The sequence below is a fragment of the Schistocerca americana genome, chromosome X (assembly GCF_021461395.2).
Source record: "Schistocerca americana isolate TAMUIC-IGC-003095 chromosome X, iqSchAmer2.1, whole genome shotgun sequence".
In the NCBI taxonomy this organism is placed as follows: domain Eukaryota; kingdom Metazoa; phylum Arthropoda; class Insecta; order Orthoptera; family Acrididae; genus Schistocerca; species Schistocerca americana.
In genome coordinates, this window is record NC_060130.1 from 710,786,905 (window position 1) to 710,802,156 (window position 15,252).

General features: G+C 38.0%; 1 protein-coding gene across 2 annotated transcripts in view; it reads left to right on the forward strand.

The window, feature by feature from the left end:
* LOC124555548 (MAM and LDL-receptor class A domain-containing protein 1-like) overlaps window positions 1–12,553 on the forward strand; it is a 399,742-nt gene extending 387,189 nt beyond the window's left edge. For both annotated transcript variants that reach the window (XM_047129504.1, XM_047129503.1), the window contains exons 16-18: window positions 876–1,075; window positions 1,284–1,449; window positions 10,686–12,553. In XM_047129504.1, coding sequence (XP_046985460.1) covers window positions 876–1,075; window positions 1,284–1,449; window positions 10,686–10,735 — 416 coding nt within the window. In that variant the 3' untranslated portion in view covers window positions 10,736–12,553. The remainder of the gene's footprint in view (window positions 1–875; window positions 1,076–1,283; window positions 1,450–10,685) is intronic.
* The last annotated feature ends 2,699 nt before the right edge of the window (window positions 12,554–15,252 follow it).

Here is a 15,252-nt window from a genome sequence, read left to right on the forward strand (position 1 = left end):
AACAGTGTACTTTTTCTGGCAAAAATATACCACTTTGCCAACATTTCCTTATCAGTCATTAACTAATCCTTGATACACAGTCATATACCATATGTTACTGTACTTTTGGGGTACTAGAAGAATAACATCAATGGTATTAAACGACAACAGAAAGCAGTGAAGATGATATGTATCATGGCACCCATCTCCTGAAAACTCTGAATTAGCTCTCTACCATCATTACCAGTATTTATTTTGCATTGTGTGATGCTTGTTAAGGGAACTACCATAGCCACTGATAGTGAGACATGTGCTGAATGTGTGGTAGCAGCAGTAAATATGACCTAATACCATTCCATTGTAGCTATACAATAACGTAAAAGTGTTTTCTATAGTGAACTTTTTGGTGTCAAACTCAACTTTGTGTCAAACTCAACCCTGAAAGCTCTCAGACTTCATTATGAGAGTTAGGAAAGAGGACAAGAAGTTCTAATTTTATTTCACCAAGCACAGATCAAAATTAAGGTATCTTGTACATTTGAAGTAAACTTTCATCTGAATCATATTTATATACTCTAAAATGATACTTTAAAATATTACAAATGAGCACCATAATTTTATTTCGGAACAAATCACTGCAAACATGTGTTGTACTCAGTTTCATTTACGCAGTCTTAAAGTTAAATAACACATTTTCTGCATTTGCTACGGAGCTCCAAAGTAATGGAATACAAGTAACAGGATTAATAACAACATACAAAGCAAATCTGAGGCAGCATCAAGTTCACATTGTTTAAAACACAATTATGATGAAGAAATTATACATTTCATGAAAGCAATTGATTACTACAATAAATATTTTGTGTAATACTTTCTTTACAAATTTCATTTTTCAGGTGGATATGTTTATTTTGATTTATTCAACCAAAATGCTGCTGCAAGTACAGTACGTCTAATATCTCCAGTGATTGAGGCAACTGATGATCGGCAGCTGTGTTTCAGCTTTTGGTTTGCTGCATTTGGCCAGGGTGATATGGCAGAACTAAGAGTGGTCAGACAGGATAACAATACTTCTGGAGATTATCCTCCTGAGAAGGTAATGAAAACCCATTCTATTGCGTGCATAGTAGTAATTTCTGTGGTCTCAAAGAGATTTAAACTTCCCATTAGTAAGTGATAAATACAAATACAGCAATAATTAATGTTCCATTCCTACTGTTTATCTTGTCATGTGTATGAATTATTGTACAAATGAGGTGAAAGTTTTCATCTTATATTTCAAATAATATTTGTTTTTGTCACAGTTGTGGACACTATCAGCAGGAGCATTGGACACTACTAGAGCTGTATGGACACCAGCACAGGTCACTGTGGAGGCTGCATCAGATTTTCGAATTGTGCTGGAAGGGCAAGCAACAAATGGCGGCTTTGCTGTAGATGAGCTTACATTTTCAGATGGCTCGTGCAGCAGTAAGTTATGCAGAAAAAACCTGCTTGTATAATAAGCAATCTAGTGAATTCTGAAGAATCCTTCCTTTGTAATCGTATCATCAAATGCCTTGACACAGACTTCTCTTTTGACATTTAATACTCATTGCAGTTATATTTCCTATCCTCAGTTCAGAAAAAAGTAGTCTAAAAGGTATTTTAATTGATTCATTTTAATATTTTCATCAACTCCAAAAAGATAATTTTTGAAGGCTTTGTATGCCTTCTTGGCTCCAGAGTACATTGTAAGTTTTTCCACCATAAGCTGCTGCATTTGTTCTCCTCTGTGAACAGTGGACAACTCTGCTCCCAAAATTAATTATGTTCTTCACAGACTTCAGGAAGAAGCTGGTGATTTCTGGCTCATGAATAGCTGCCCATATTTCCCATATTTTGCCAGGTCTTTACTAACTGCTGTGCTGTGAACAACTTTGGAATTTAAAATAATTCACCTAATTAATTTTGAAGAGAATATAGGCAACCACTAGTGTAGAGGACATCAAAATTAAAGGAATGCTTTCTTCAAGTTTGTGCTTAATATTTGCACTTCCTAATTTTGTTCATTTATGTAACTTCTGTTTCCACATCTTCTCACTATTTACTTTCTATAAATGCAACAAAACTGTAACACATTATATATATTTATTTACTACCCTTTTACTTGCAGCTTTATCAGTAGATGCACACAGTACATACATTACACATCTCCTCCTGCCTGGCCTCTCTCTGACCATGTCCTCCACTCCTTCCTCTGACCATCCCCTCCTCCCTCCACTCTGTCCATCTCCTCCTCCCTCCTCTCTGTCTGCCACATAATCCCTGGCAGTAATGCAATCTTGCAGAGTAGATGTAGCTGTCGGGCTCATGGGATACCAGGATATGGCTGCCCAAATTGTTACCAAATCCCCACCTTTTTTCACGCCTGGGACATAAACTCAGCCAGAAATTGGAAACGGTGTGAAACAAGACTCATCTTACTAAATGAATTTTTTCCATTGCTCAGTAGTCCTGATTTTATGTCTCTGGCACCATGTTTTATTGTTAAGGGCATTCACATCACTAAAAATAAATGTCGTGTGACTAGGGTCACCCATCGGGTAGGCCATTCGCCGGGTGCAAGTCTTTCGATTTGACGCCACTTTGGCGACTTGTGCGTCAATGGGGATTAAACGATGATGATTAGGACAGCACAACACCTAGTCCCTGAGTGCAGAAAATCTCTGATCCAGCCGGGAATTGAACGCAGGCCCTTAGGACTGACATTCTGTCGCGTTGACCACTCAGCTACCAGGGGCGGACATTCGTATCACTGATGAGTAGGTTGAAATTCCAGCTCATCCTACAATTCACTACTTCTGGAGGTCCTTTCATGTTGTTAGGTGTTGACATGGTTCATGACTGTGACATTCAGTTCTGCAGTGACTTTTGCAGCTGTCGCCCACTTAGTTTTTGTCACTGCCCTCTTCAATGACCGTCTGTCATAATCGTACATCACACACTTTCATCCACATTGTGACTTACCACATTATCATTTTCCCTGTATCCTATATCTTCAGTATAGGCATTGAAATGCCAAACACCTCAGCCATCTTGGTTACAGGAGCACCCACCATATGAGCACCAACAATTTGTCCGCATTCAAATTGACTTATCTCTGACATAATACACTGAAAACTACACAGAACACTGTTCTGACCATGACTGACACTTGCAAATACTGATGACATTGCACAGATGCCATTTATGGTTAAATACAACAGTGTAAGTTGCAGACTTGACTAGCATCTTCATTTATGTTCAAACACATTTCTCATAGTGTTTCCATACTTTTGTGCAACCCTTGTATATAAAGATTTACTTATTTATTCTTTGATCATGGACTCTAGCTGATCATTTTCAGCTGGGAGTATTGTACAATTTTATAGGCAGACAGCTAAGACAGATGTAACATCTGTGTTCAAATTGCATTTAGCATGTTATATTAAATCGAGGCTTAGGTCTAATACACATTGAGATGACAAAAGTCATGGTATAGCGATGTGCACACATACAGATGGCAGTAGTATCACCTACACAAGGTATAAAGGGGCAGTTCATTGATGGAACTGTCATTTGTACTCAAGTGATTCATGTGAAAAGGTTTCTGACTTCATTATGGCTGCACAATGGGAATTAACAGTCTGAACATGGAACAGTAGTTGGAGTTAGACACATGGGACATTCCATTTCAGAAATTGTTTGGGAATTCAGTATTCTGAGATCTGCAGTGTCAGGAGTGTGTTGAGAATACCAAATTTCAGAAATTACCTCTCACTATGAACAACGCAGTTGCTGACAGTGTACACTTAATGACTGAGAGCAGTTGTCAGTGCTAACAGACAAGCAACACTGTTTGAAATAATCACAGAAATCAATGTTGGGCATACATTGAATGTATCCACTAGGCCAGCGTGCCAAAATTTGGCATTAATGGGCTATGGCACAGACAACCGACAGAAGTACCTTTGCTAACAGCACATCATCACCTGCAGCATCTAACCTTGTCTTGTGACCATACCACTTGGACCACAGATGACTGGAAAACCATGACATGGTCAAATGATTCCTGATTTCAGTTGGCAATAGTTGATGGTAAGACTCGAGTGTGGTGCAGATCCTATGAAGCCAAGGACCCAGGTTGTCAACAAGGCACTGTGCAAGCTGGTGGTGGCTCCATAATGGTGTGGGCTGTGTTTACATGGAATGGGGCTGGATCCTCGGTCCAACTGAACTCGTCATTGAGTGAAAATGGTTATGTTCATCTACTTGGAGAGTATCTGCAGCCATTTGTGGACTTCATGTTAACAACTTTTATGTATGATAATGTGCCATGTCACCAGCTCACAATTGTTCACGATTGATTTGAAGAAAATTCTGTACAATTTGAGTGAACGATTTGGCCATTTCATTGAAAATTTATGGAGCATAATTGAGTGGTCAGTACATACACAAAATCCTGCACCACTGTGGAGGCAGCACGGCTCAGTATTTCTGCTGGGGATTTCCAACGACTTGTTGAGTCCATGCCATGTCGAGCTGCTGTACTACACAGGGCAAAAGGAGGTGCGACATGATATTGGAAGATATTTCATAACTTTCATCACCTCAGTGTATATTCAATAAATGTACAGTAAAGAAAACTAGATTAAACCTTACAGGCACATAAAGAATTATTACATATATTCTGTTACAATACAACATCAATACTTAGTTTCATTTTTAACACTCGCTCATCCTGCATTTGAATTTCTGTGTTTGATACAGTTTTAAACAATTTTCAAAAGTTTTTAATTCGTTTCCTTCCTTAACTGGGTACGGTAGCTTCTTAACCTGGCGGTGCACGCACCTGGAAACAGGATGGCAGTACACGCAGCTGGTCTCACAGACCCTTGCAGTTTCTATCTTTCTGAATTTGCATTTAGATGTATATTATGGAGGGAAGCGTTATTAAATGAAATAATATCATTAAAAATTAGTTTAGTAAATATATTGAAAGGATAAATTTAATATTTTGGTCAAAAATATTTACACAAATGGAGATACATAAAATTCAGCTGTTACCAAAGTAATGTATGTATTCAATCAGATATTTTGTCGATACAGCCTTGGCACACAGTAACAGAATGTTCAAGGCAAATGTATTTCTTGCAGTTCTTACAAATATATTTAGTAATCGCGAAAGCGTTACGGAGATGATAGATAAACTCCAGTGGAAGACTCTGCAGGAGAGACGCTCAGTAGCTCGGTACGGGCTTTTGTTAAAGTTTTGAGAACATACTTTCACCGAAGAGTCAAGCAGTATATTGCTCCCTCCTACGTATATCTCGTGAAGAGACCATGGGGATAAAATCAGAGAGATTAGAGCCCACACAGAAGCATACCGACAATCCTTCTTTCCACGAACAATACGAGACTGGAATAGAAGGGAGAACCGATAGAGGTACTCAGGGTACCCTCCGCCACACACCGTCAGGTGGCTTGCAAAGTATGGATGTAGATGTAGATGTAGATATATCTCATTTTTCTGTTTTTGCTTCTGCAGTCCACACACCATCCTCATGAAGTTGCAGTTGATTCCACTTCAGAAATTTTCACACTGCAAAGCTCTCCAATTCTCTCAGTTATCTTCCTTGGCAATATTTTTGACATTACTCTTTGCTGAAGATGATCATGCAGAAGTGCAAAAGAAAGCTACCTAAAAAACTCTCTTCTTCTCAGTTCTTCTTTCTGATTTGAGTTGAAAATAATAGCAGCATTTATCACAGCTGTGTTCATGATGCTATAAAAAACAACCATTGGCCATCTTCTTGTGTTTCTAGCTACATTATATGCTGCACTCATTCCATCTACAACGTCAACTCCACCCTTAGTAAGGTTATAGCAAGTGATAATTTCTGGTTTTTTATCATTCTCTGTATTTTCGTCAATATTTCCATTGTGGTGCATTGTTGACAGTAGTAATACCACTCTATTTCGTTTCGGCACATAAGAGACTAAGGTGCAATTTTTATGAAACCCAAACATAGATGACTTTTCTTTTTGGTTTTTAGTGTTAATAAATCCCCTTGGGACTTGTCTCTTGTTCTTCCTCAGGGTACCAACGATGGTCGTCTTCTTCGTAATCAATGTGTTTGCAAGCTCGTAACTTGTAAAATAATTGTTGCAAGTTATGTTGTGGCCTGTATTCAGGATAGGTTGGCAAAGTCTCTGAACAGGTTCAACTCGTCTGTTGTCCTGTCTGTAAGGGCCTTCAGGCTGTTGCCCAACGTAGACCTCCATGTTGAATGTGTAAAACATTCTGGCATCCACTGCTGCAAAAATCTTTACTCCGTACTTGTTTGGCTTATTTGGCATGTACTGTCTGAATCTGCATCTTACATGGAATGCTTCTAGTTTTTCATCAACTGACACATATTCAGAAACTGTATAAGCCTTCTGAAAATTTTCAGCTATTAGACTGAACCCCTGTCTTATCGCCGCTATGTGATCTGTTTTCTCCCTTTCCATTCTCGTTTCTTTATCATCAAATCTGAGGCATCGAAGGAGAAAACAAAATCTGTTTATGCCCATTGTGAGATGAAATATTTCAACTCCTGTTCTATGTTCGCCACAAATCTTGTAGACTTAGTCGATGGGCACACATTACACCAGTGTAGTACAATAATCCCAATAAGGCCTTTATTTCAGCTTTATTAGTTTGGTGTGCATCTCTTTCCCTTGAAAAGTTTCCCTGGATACTTTGAATGTACCTATTAGTGCAGTCAACGAGTATGTGTATAATGTTTTCATCAAAAAACTGTTCCCAGCACTGTAGAGATTTGTAGCACTTTTTGCTGCACCTTTCACACCTGGTAAATGAGTTATGATGTTATGACAATGTGTGTGGGAGTTCTTTGGCAGAGCATGTGAGTTCTATGCTGTTCTGTCTTTACCGACAAACACATCACTGTCGGCACCACAATCACTGTCTTCTGTTTCATCACTCGACGTTTTCTGTTCGGTGCCAGAATCACTTTTCCACTCTGTGTCTTGGATTTTTTCAAAGTCGATTTCTCCATCTTCAGAATCACCAGCGTCACTTTCAGCCATTACTTCTTCAATCAAGTTCCTAATTCTCTCCTCCTGTGCCTCGTAAGAATAAGCCATGATGCAGTTACAACACTTACAACACACTAAAATAAGGTACAAAGCACGAAAAAATCTGTTCTACCACTAAACTAAGTAGATACCACAAATATGCACGCACGGGAATAACCTTGGTGGAGCTAACAATAAACTGACACAAGTACACATGGCTAGCCTGTGAGACCCTAGAACTCTTTGTTGTGAGCTAATCGGAAGTGCTATTGTTGAAATAGCAGATACACCATACCAAACGACTCCTATTACACTCACTTAAAGGTACTGAGAAGATAGCATCTTGGAAACAACTTTCAGACATTGCATTAATGTGAAAATATTCTCCTTGGTCTGACAGACCACCTGCGTGTACTGATGGGTTAAGAACCCTTTTGCCTGCTCCATCTGGAGCACATACTGTCAGTTTGATATTTTGCTGTGTTCTGTAATAATTTTCCTTTCCTCATGTTGCATGTTAATCTATGTCTGTATTTAGAAGGTGTTTATCACTGGCTGTCACTGCCATAATATTCTTTATATATGAGCTCTTGTGCACCATAATGTTATGAGAGAGTACTCACTGTATATACAGAATGTTCGTTTTAAATGAAGACATTGAAATATCTCTAAAAGTATACATCGGATTGAAAAATGTTATAACTCCAATTTGTTTGTCTTGGAGGGGCTTTCTAATGATACTAGACTCTACCTGCCACCCCACCCCATGCATGGGGGCCGGGATACAACTTTGAAATCTTTAGTGGGAATCTCCTTTTTCTAGTGGAGATTGATTCCACAGCAAAATCTACATACGTTTTTTCAGAAACATTTTCTTCATTTGGCCACAGATTGTGCTTTAATCGGGGGAATAGAAACAGGTACACAATCGTAATTTACAACATGCTACTCAATGGCTCTTGAATATCTAATGGCACGTAGGACCCCCACCTCCGTGCCGTGAGTTTAGACAGGCCAGTATTTCATAACTTCTGACTGGAAACCCCATTTACAGAATTGTATTCCTCTGATATATCAAACAGGGGACCACTTGATGTGCCACTGCGCTCATGTAGTGAACTATGATGTATCATAACAGGCAGTACACTGTGACCAGAGGTCAAGTATAATGTAGACAACAGCTATAAACATTATACTTGGACTGTGTTTATTGCCTGCACACCTACCTATCATTTAGAGAACAGACATGTAAGTGGATGATGAATTTTGCAACTACAGAAGAAAAAATTGGAAATGATCCTGATTGACAGAGAATTGTAGGGGAAATGTTGAGGCTGCTGTTGCCTTGTGTGCCAAGTGTTTTCCAGAGAAAGCTCACTCTCATTCATTCTTTTACAAGGTTTAGGATGCCTTTATGTCTGATGGCAGCATGCAGACTGACAAAAGGAAATGAAGCAAATGTGTTACAGAAGAAGCTAATGAAACAGCTGTAGTAGTGGCAGTGCACAACAGTTTGCAGATAAGCACCCGGCAATTACACCATGATCCCTGTATATTGGTAGGTAATATTGTTACAGTACTGCATTGTCACATTTTATTGATGGCACATTGAATGGGCGCAGATATCAAACATTTTTGGAAGAGGAACTGCCAGTACTACTGCAGAACACTGCCCTGGACATTGGATAACGTATTTGGTTTCAGCATGATGATTGTCCAGCGTATTACGCAATTGAAGCACAGGAGGTATTAGATCATGCTTACATTTGTCAATAGGTCGGCAAAAGTGTCCCTATTAATTGGCCTGCTAGGTTGCCGTATTTCTTTCTGTGGGGATATTTAAAAGATAAGTTGTACCAGCAAGTGCCAACAGGCCATGAGGACATGGTGGACCGCATCAGAAATGCCTGTACTGACATTCCCACAGATATACTTCTGTCCTGTGCATGGTCATTTGAAAAGTGAATCACTAAGTGTATTGAAGTTTGCAGTTGTATGACATTTTACCGAAGGGAAATGTAGAGCAATGTTCATCTCGAACCATGGCTACAGTGACACGCCAAGTAGTCCCCTGTTCAATACATCAGAGGGATACAATGTTGTGAGTGGGGTTTCCAATTAGAAGTTGTGAAATACTGGCCTATCCTACTCTCGCAGCATAGAGGTGGGATCCCATGTGCCATTGGATACTCAAGGGCCATTGAGGAGCACGTCATAGATTATGATTGTGTACCCATTTCTATTCCTCTGATTATAGTGCCATCTGTTACGAAACGAAAAAAATGCTTTAGACAAAACATATGTAGATTCTGCCATAGATTCGTAATGTGCAATAAAAATGTGGGTTCCCATTGAAGATTTCAAAGTTTCCCTCTGCCACCCACACATGGAGTGGGGGGAGAGTGGAGTGTGGTATCATTGGATGTCCCCCTCCTAGACAAACAAATTTAAATTATATCTTTTGTTGGTCCAATGTGTAGTTTTTGAGATATTTCAATTTTTTCAGTTAAAATGAAATAGTAAGTGCACTTTCATAATATTATGGCGTATAAGAGCTTGTATACAGGACTTTCTGGGTCATATATTTGTTATACAGCTCATTGCTCTTTTTCCAAATTTTCTCTTTAAGTGACTAGCTTGTGCACTTCCCCATATATGAACTGAGGGTCAAATATAGAAACTTGAGGCCATTGTACTGGGTGATCAAAAAGTCAGTATAATTTTGAAAACTTAATAAACCACGGAATAATGTAGATAGAGAGGTAAAAATTGACACACATGCTTGGAATGACATGGAGTTTTATTACAACAACAACAACAAAAGTATTGCTAGACGCGTGAAAGATCACTTGCGCACGTCGTTTGCTGATGATCGTGTGCTCAGCCACCACTTTTGTCATGCTTGGCCTCCCAGGTCCCCAGACCTCAGTCTGTGCGATTATTGGCTTTGGGGTTATCTGAAGTCGCAAGTGTATTGTGATCGAGTGACATCTCTAGGGGTGCTGAAAGACAACATCCGACCCCAATGCCTCACCAAAACTCCGGACATGCTTTACAGTGCTGTTCACAACATTATTCCTCAACTACAGCTACTTTTGAGGAATGTTGGTAGACATATTGAGAATTTCCTGTAAAGAACATCATCTTTGCTTTGTCTTACTTTGTTATGCTAATTATTGCTATTATGATCAGATGAAGCACCACCTGCCGGATGTTTTTTGAATGTTTGTATTTTTTGGTTCTAATAAAAATCCATGTGATTCCAGGCATGTGTGTCAATTTGTACCTCTCTATCTACATTATTCCGCGATTTCTTCAGTTTTCAAATTTATACTGACTTTTTGATCACCCAGTACATCCTACTGAGAATTTTATCATCTAGTGCTGGACACAATAAAAATCAAAATGTGCCAAACAGTAATTGTAGCAAAAAATCATCATTTTCTGTGGATTTCAGAACCAATAAACCACAAAAATGACATGCCAGAGACAGTTTTGCCCATAAATCATGCTTCATATTTCTAAACAACTAAAAAAGCAGAATGTAGTATGTTATATTAGTGTTATATTATATTCAATTTTCCTGTATTTACCTCTTTCAGCACGACCTGACATTGCAGATACAAAGCTCCAAGAGAATGAAAATCTGTAATCTGCTTTAGCCGGTCCAGTTTTATGCACCTGCATAAAAATTAACTTTAAGACAACAACAGATGGTTCTTTGAGAAGAATATAAGACATGTTCCAGAAAACACATTGACAGTACTTCACAGAGGATCCAGGAATTACAACCAAGGCTCTGCAAATCAAAGCAGATGCCATCTGTAAAGAAGGTTGCTGTGAAAGATGGTGAATAAAATTAGTGTGCAGACAACGTCATATTTGTAACTCACTGATGTTCTATTAAACTAATTTTAATTGCAGAATGTGGTGATACCAATACAGGAAGATCCATTCTTTGTGGGACCTTCAAAATAAAGAGAAATCAGTCGAGTTTGTCTATATTAGAGCAATACTTTTCATATTCAGATATTTACAGCTATAAGACGTATTCAAAATTTACTTCCCAAAACTTGTCTGCACAAGATCATTTTCCATGATCCTTCATTCTAATTGTGGTGTTTTTATTATATTTCTCTACTTCATTTCCTCAAACATATTCCCAAAAGACTATGAATGTAAAGATGAACACTAATTTACCTGTGAAATTCATACACTTATTTTAAATTTCATAACTTGGAACATGTTTCGTTTACTCATATCATTCTCATATAAACTTTGAACTAAGAGACTGACTTCCATGACAAGAAGTACCTATAAAATTTATGTAAAAAAGTGTTTTCAGCTTCTAACTGTATATGTATGATAATAAACAATCACAAATAAGTACAGTACCCCACATAATACTATGGTGCATAGTATCTTACACAATATCACATACAGAATTGCACATACAACTTTGATTAATTACATAAAGAAATGAAAAATATTTTTACATGGAATACTTAGTTGACATTCACATACAAACACATAGTAGTTGTAACATTTCTGTTCAAAATTTTCATTCAGATTATAGCAAACACTTGGTTGAAAATACAACTGATTTTGACTATGACATATAGTACATGAATCTAATTATTTGCTAATAGGTTTTCACAAGTACTTGTTTGCATTATAATAGCACTTGCTCATTAAAAATTTGAACACTGCTTCCTTAAATGAAGACTTTTTTTATTTATTTCATCTGTGCCAGAAGTTTGTTATACCATGTAGTACCTTGAGTGTTTGTTTGTTTTTGTGCTAATGCTTGTTTACTCTTTTTATATGGATGTCATTGCACATTCTTGTATAATACAAATGCAGATCTGAGTTTGTTTTGAAATTGTCTATGTACCTTTTTGTATCAGTTACACTTTTTATATTTAGAGGCATGATAAGACTAGAATATATAGCAGTTGAAATAAGTGCTTGAAGGTATTAGCCTTGAACTGTTGGTAATTATTCTAACAGCTTGTTTTTGTGGTGTGAAAGTGGTGATTAGGTTTGTCGTATCATGGCCCCAGAAAGTGAGGCCATATGTAAAAGCAGAATGGATGTAAGCATAATAGACGATTCTGCTACACTGTCTACTACACACAACATTTGTTACACATTGTGTGAAGCAAGCAGAAATTAACTTGTTAGTGAGACAGAGGATGTGGGCTTTCCAGTCTAAATTTTCATCTGTATGGACACCTCAAATTTTGTAACAACTACCCTCACAACTTCTTTATTTTGTATTCTGAAGTCTAGATCATTATGTGATGATGTTTTCCTGGAATGGATGTAATTAATTTTTGAAATACTTTAAGTTAACTTGTTCATTTCAAACAAGTTTTGTAATACTCCAAAACTCTGGTTGCAGATGTTGGTAATACCTGTTTTATATCAGTTACAACAAGAAACATGAAAACAAAAATTGTTGTCTTTATTTACAGCATGTTTTTTGTGTGACCATCATTTTCACTTTACTCATGACCATGTCTGTATGTCTTAGCGTATAAAAGTGATACTAACCCATTTATAAATGTCTGTCATTAAAAAAATATTTTCATACATCAATAAAACTGTTACCTTAACTATAGTTTCATTAAAAGAGGACGTGCATTATCAAAAAAATTAATACTAAAATTAACCAAATAGGGGCAATACTGAATATACACAGCTTTTCAAGCATAGACTAGGAACTGTTACCAATTGAGAACGAAACTACACTGACGGGAAAATAATTGAAAAACCAAAAATGAGTTGGGCATCATAAACAAAAGTTGGTAGGCATTTTTCTACATCTAAAAGATTATGTTTACTCAGATTTTGTGCCAGTCTCATAAAAGTGGTGCTAGCTGTGCCACTATGAGGATGCAAATCAGATTTGCTTTAAATACATGTTGTAACAGTTGTGAGTGTAAGTTACCTTTGAGATTGGACATGGTGAGTTGATGTTAGTTAGGAATGCCTTTAAGGTGACAAGATCCCATTTTCAACACCTCGCTGAGTTTGAACAATATCATGTGATAAGGCTACAAGAAGCTGGATGTTCCTTCTGTGATACTGCAGAAAAACTTGGCAGGAATGTAGCCACTGTACATCACTGCTGGCAACGGTGCTCACGGGAATGTACGGTTGCAAGAAGACCAGACTCTGGTTGGCCATGTGGCACTACCAAGAGGAAAGAAGACCAACGTGTTCAGCATATGGCTCTGGTGCACTGTACTCCATCTGCAGTAGTAATTTGAGCAGCTGTTGGCACCACAGTGAAACAATGATCTGTTGCAAATTGGTTACTTCAAGGACAGCTCTGAACCAGATGCTCTGTCGTGTGCATTCCACTGACCCCAAACCACCTCCACATGTGACTTCAGTGGTACCAAGTGAAAGCTCATGGGAAGACAGGTTGGAGGTCTTTTGTGTTTTCTGTTGAAAGCTGATTCTGCCTCAGTGACAGTGATCGGCATGTGTCGGTTAGGAGGCGGCCAGTTGAGGGCCTGCAACCAATCTGTCTTGTGTGCTAGACACACTGGACATGCACCTGGGATTATGGTCTGGGGTGCAATTTCATATGACAGCAGGAGCCCTTGCATGGTTATCCCATACGTCCAGACTGTAAATTTGTATGTCAGTCTGGTGATTCAACCTGTTGTGCTGCTGTTCGTGAACAGCACTCCGTGAGGTATTTCCCAACAGGGTAACGCTTGCCAACATAATGCTTTTGTAACCCAACATGTTCTACAGAGTGTCATCATGTTGCCTTTCACCTGCTCGATTAGCAGATCTGTCTCCAATCGAGATAATAGGACAACAACTCTAATGTATTTTGGATATTCGAGAATCCAGCTGGATATTCGCGTCATTATCACACGATATTTCAACAGTGCACCTCGCTGTCTTCTTCAGGTGCTACCTGTTGAAATATCGTGCGAGAACGACGCAAATATCCGGCTGGATTCCCGAATATCCGAGATGTCAACAGATCACCGGGAAAGCGTGAAGAATTACAACTCTAATGTAATTCACAACCATTATTAACTGTCCCTGCATTGACCGACCAAGTGTAACAGGCTTGGAACACCATTCCACAAATTGATATCCAACACTTGTGTGACACAATGCATGTATGTATGCGTGCTGTCATTCAACAATTTGGACTGTTACACCAGTTATTAGTGTACAAACATTTTACATTTTCAGTGGCTTATCTAATGCTTACATTAGCCTGTGATCTTGCAGAGTTAATCACTTCAATCTGTTGCCTAGACAAATGTATCCCTGAGATTTTGTTACTCCATGTTAATTATTTTTTGGTGTTGTCATGTTTTCTCGTCATTGTATGAACAGTTTGCCCATGTCATGAATAACTTCTTGCCAATGGTTAGCAAGTTAAATCAAACATTTGTTGGTGCATGTAAATATGTAGAACACTTGAAAATAAGTTTTCTGAGATAACTACACCCCTTGCAGCTACAGGTAGGGGAAGGGTGGCTATTTTGCCACACTAAGGGAACATGATGTTGTTTTTTTTTTTGCCAATAAGTAAAAATTTATATAAACAAATAAAAGTTAGGCATTAGTTAGCCTAATTATTAATGTTTATGTAAAAAGTTTCACTTTTACTGTATTTCAGTTTCTTTTTGTGAAAAAATAGTTTGAACTTACTCTGGAAAATGGCCAGTTTTCCCTATTGAGTATGGTAAAATGGCCACTGGGTGACCACTATGCGCAATATAAAACATAACAGTTTACATGCCTTTTGTGAAATGAGTATTTTTTCAAATAATAGGAACTTTATCATTCTACAAAAAGATTTAACAATTTACAGTTTATTTTAAAATTATGTCCTAAGTTGAATTAAACTGTTTATAAAATGCATTTTAACATTTCTCCACAACACTTCTTTGGCTATTGTTTTTTACAGTTTATTTACAGAGATCAAAGATGAATTCATTGTGTTCTTCCTCACAGCCGGCACAAGCCTTGTGTGTCCAATTTAGACAGTCTGAGCACCTTATTCAGCCTTCATTTTCCCCGGACTTTGAAAATAAGTCCCCACAATACAGGCAATCAGTCATTGATGTCAGAGCCTTGAAACAAAATTCATTCTGACGCTTTTGATTTCTTTTTCTTGACCTTCTT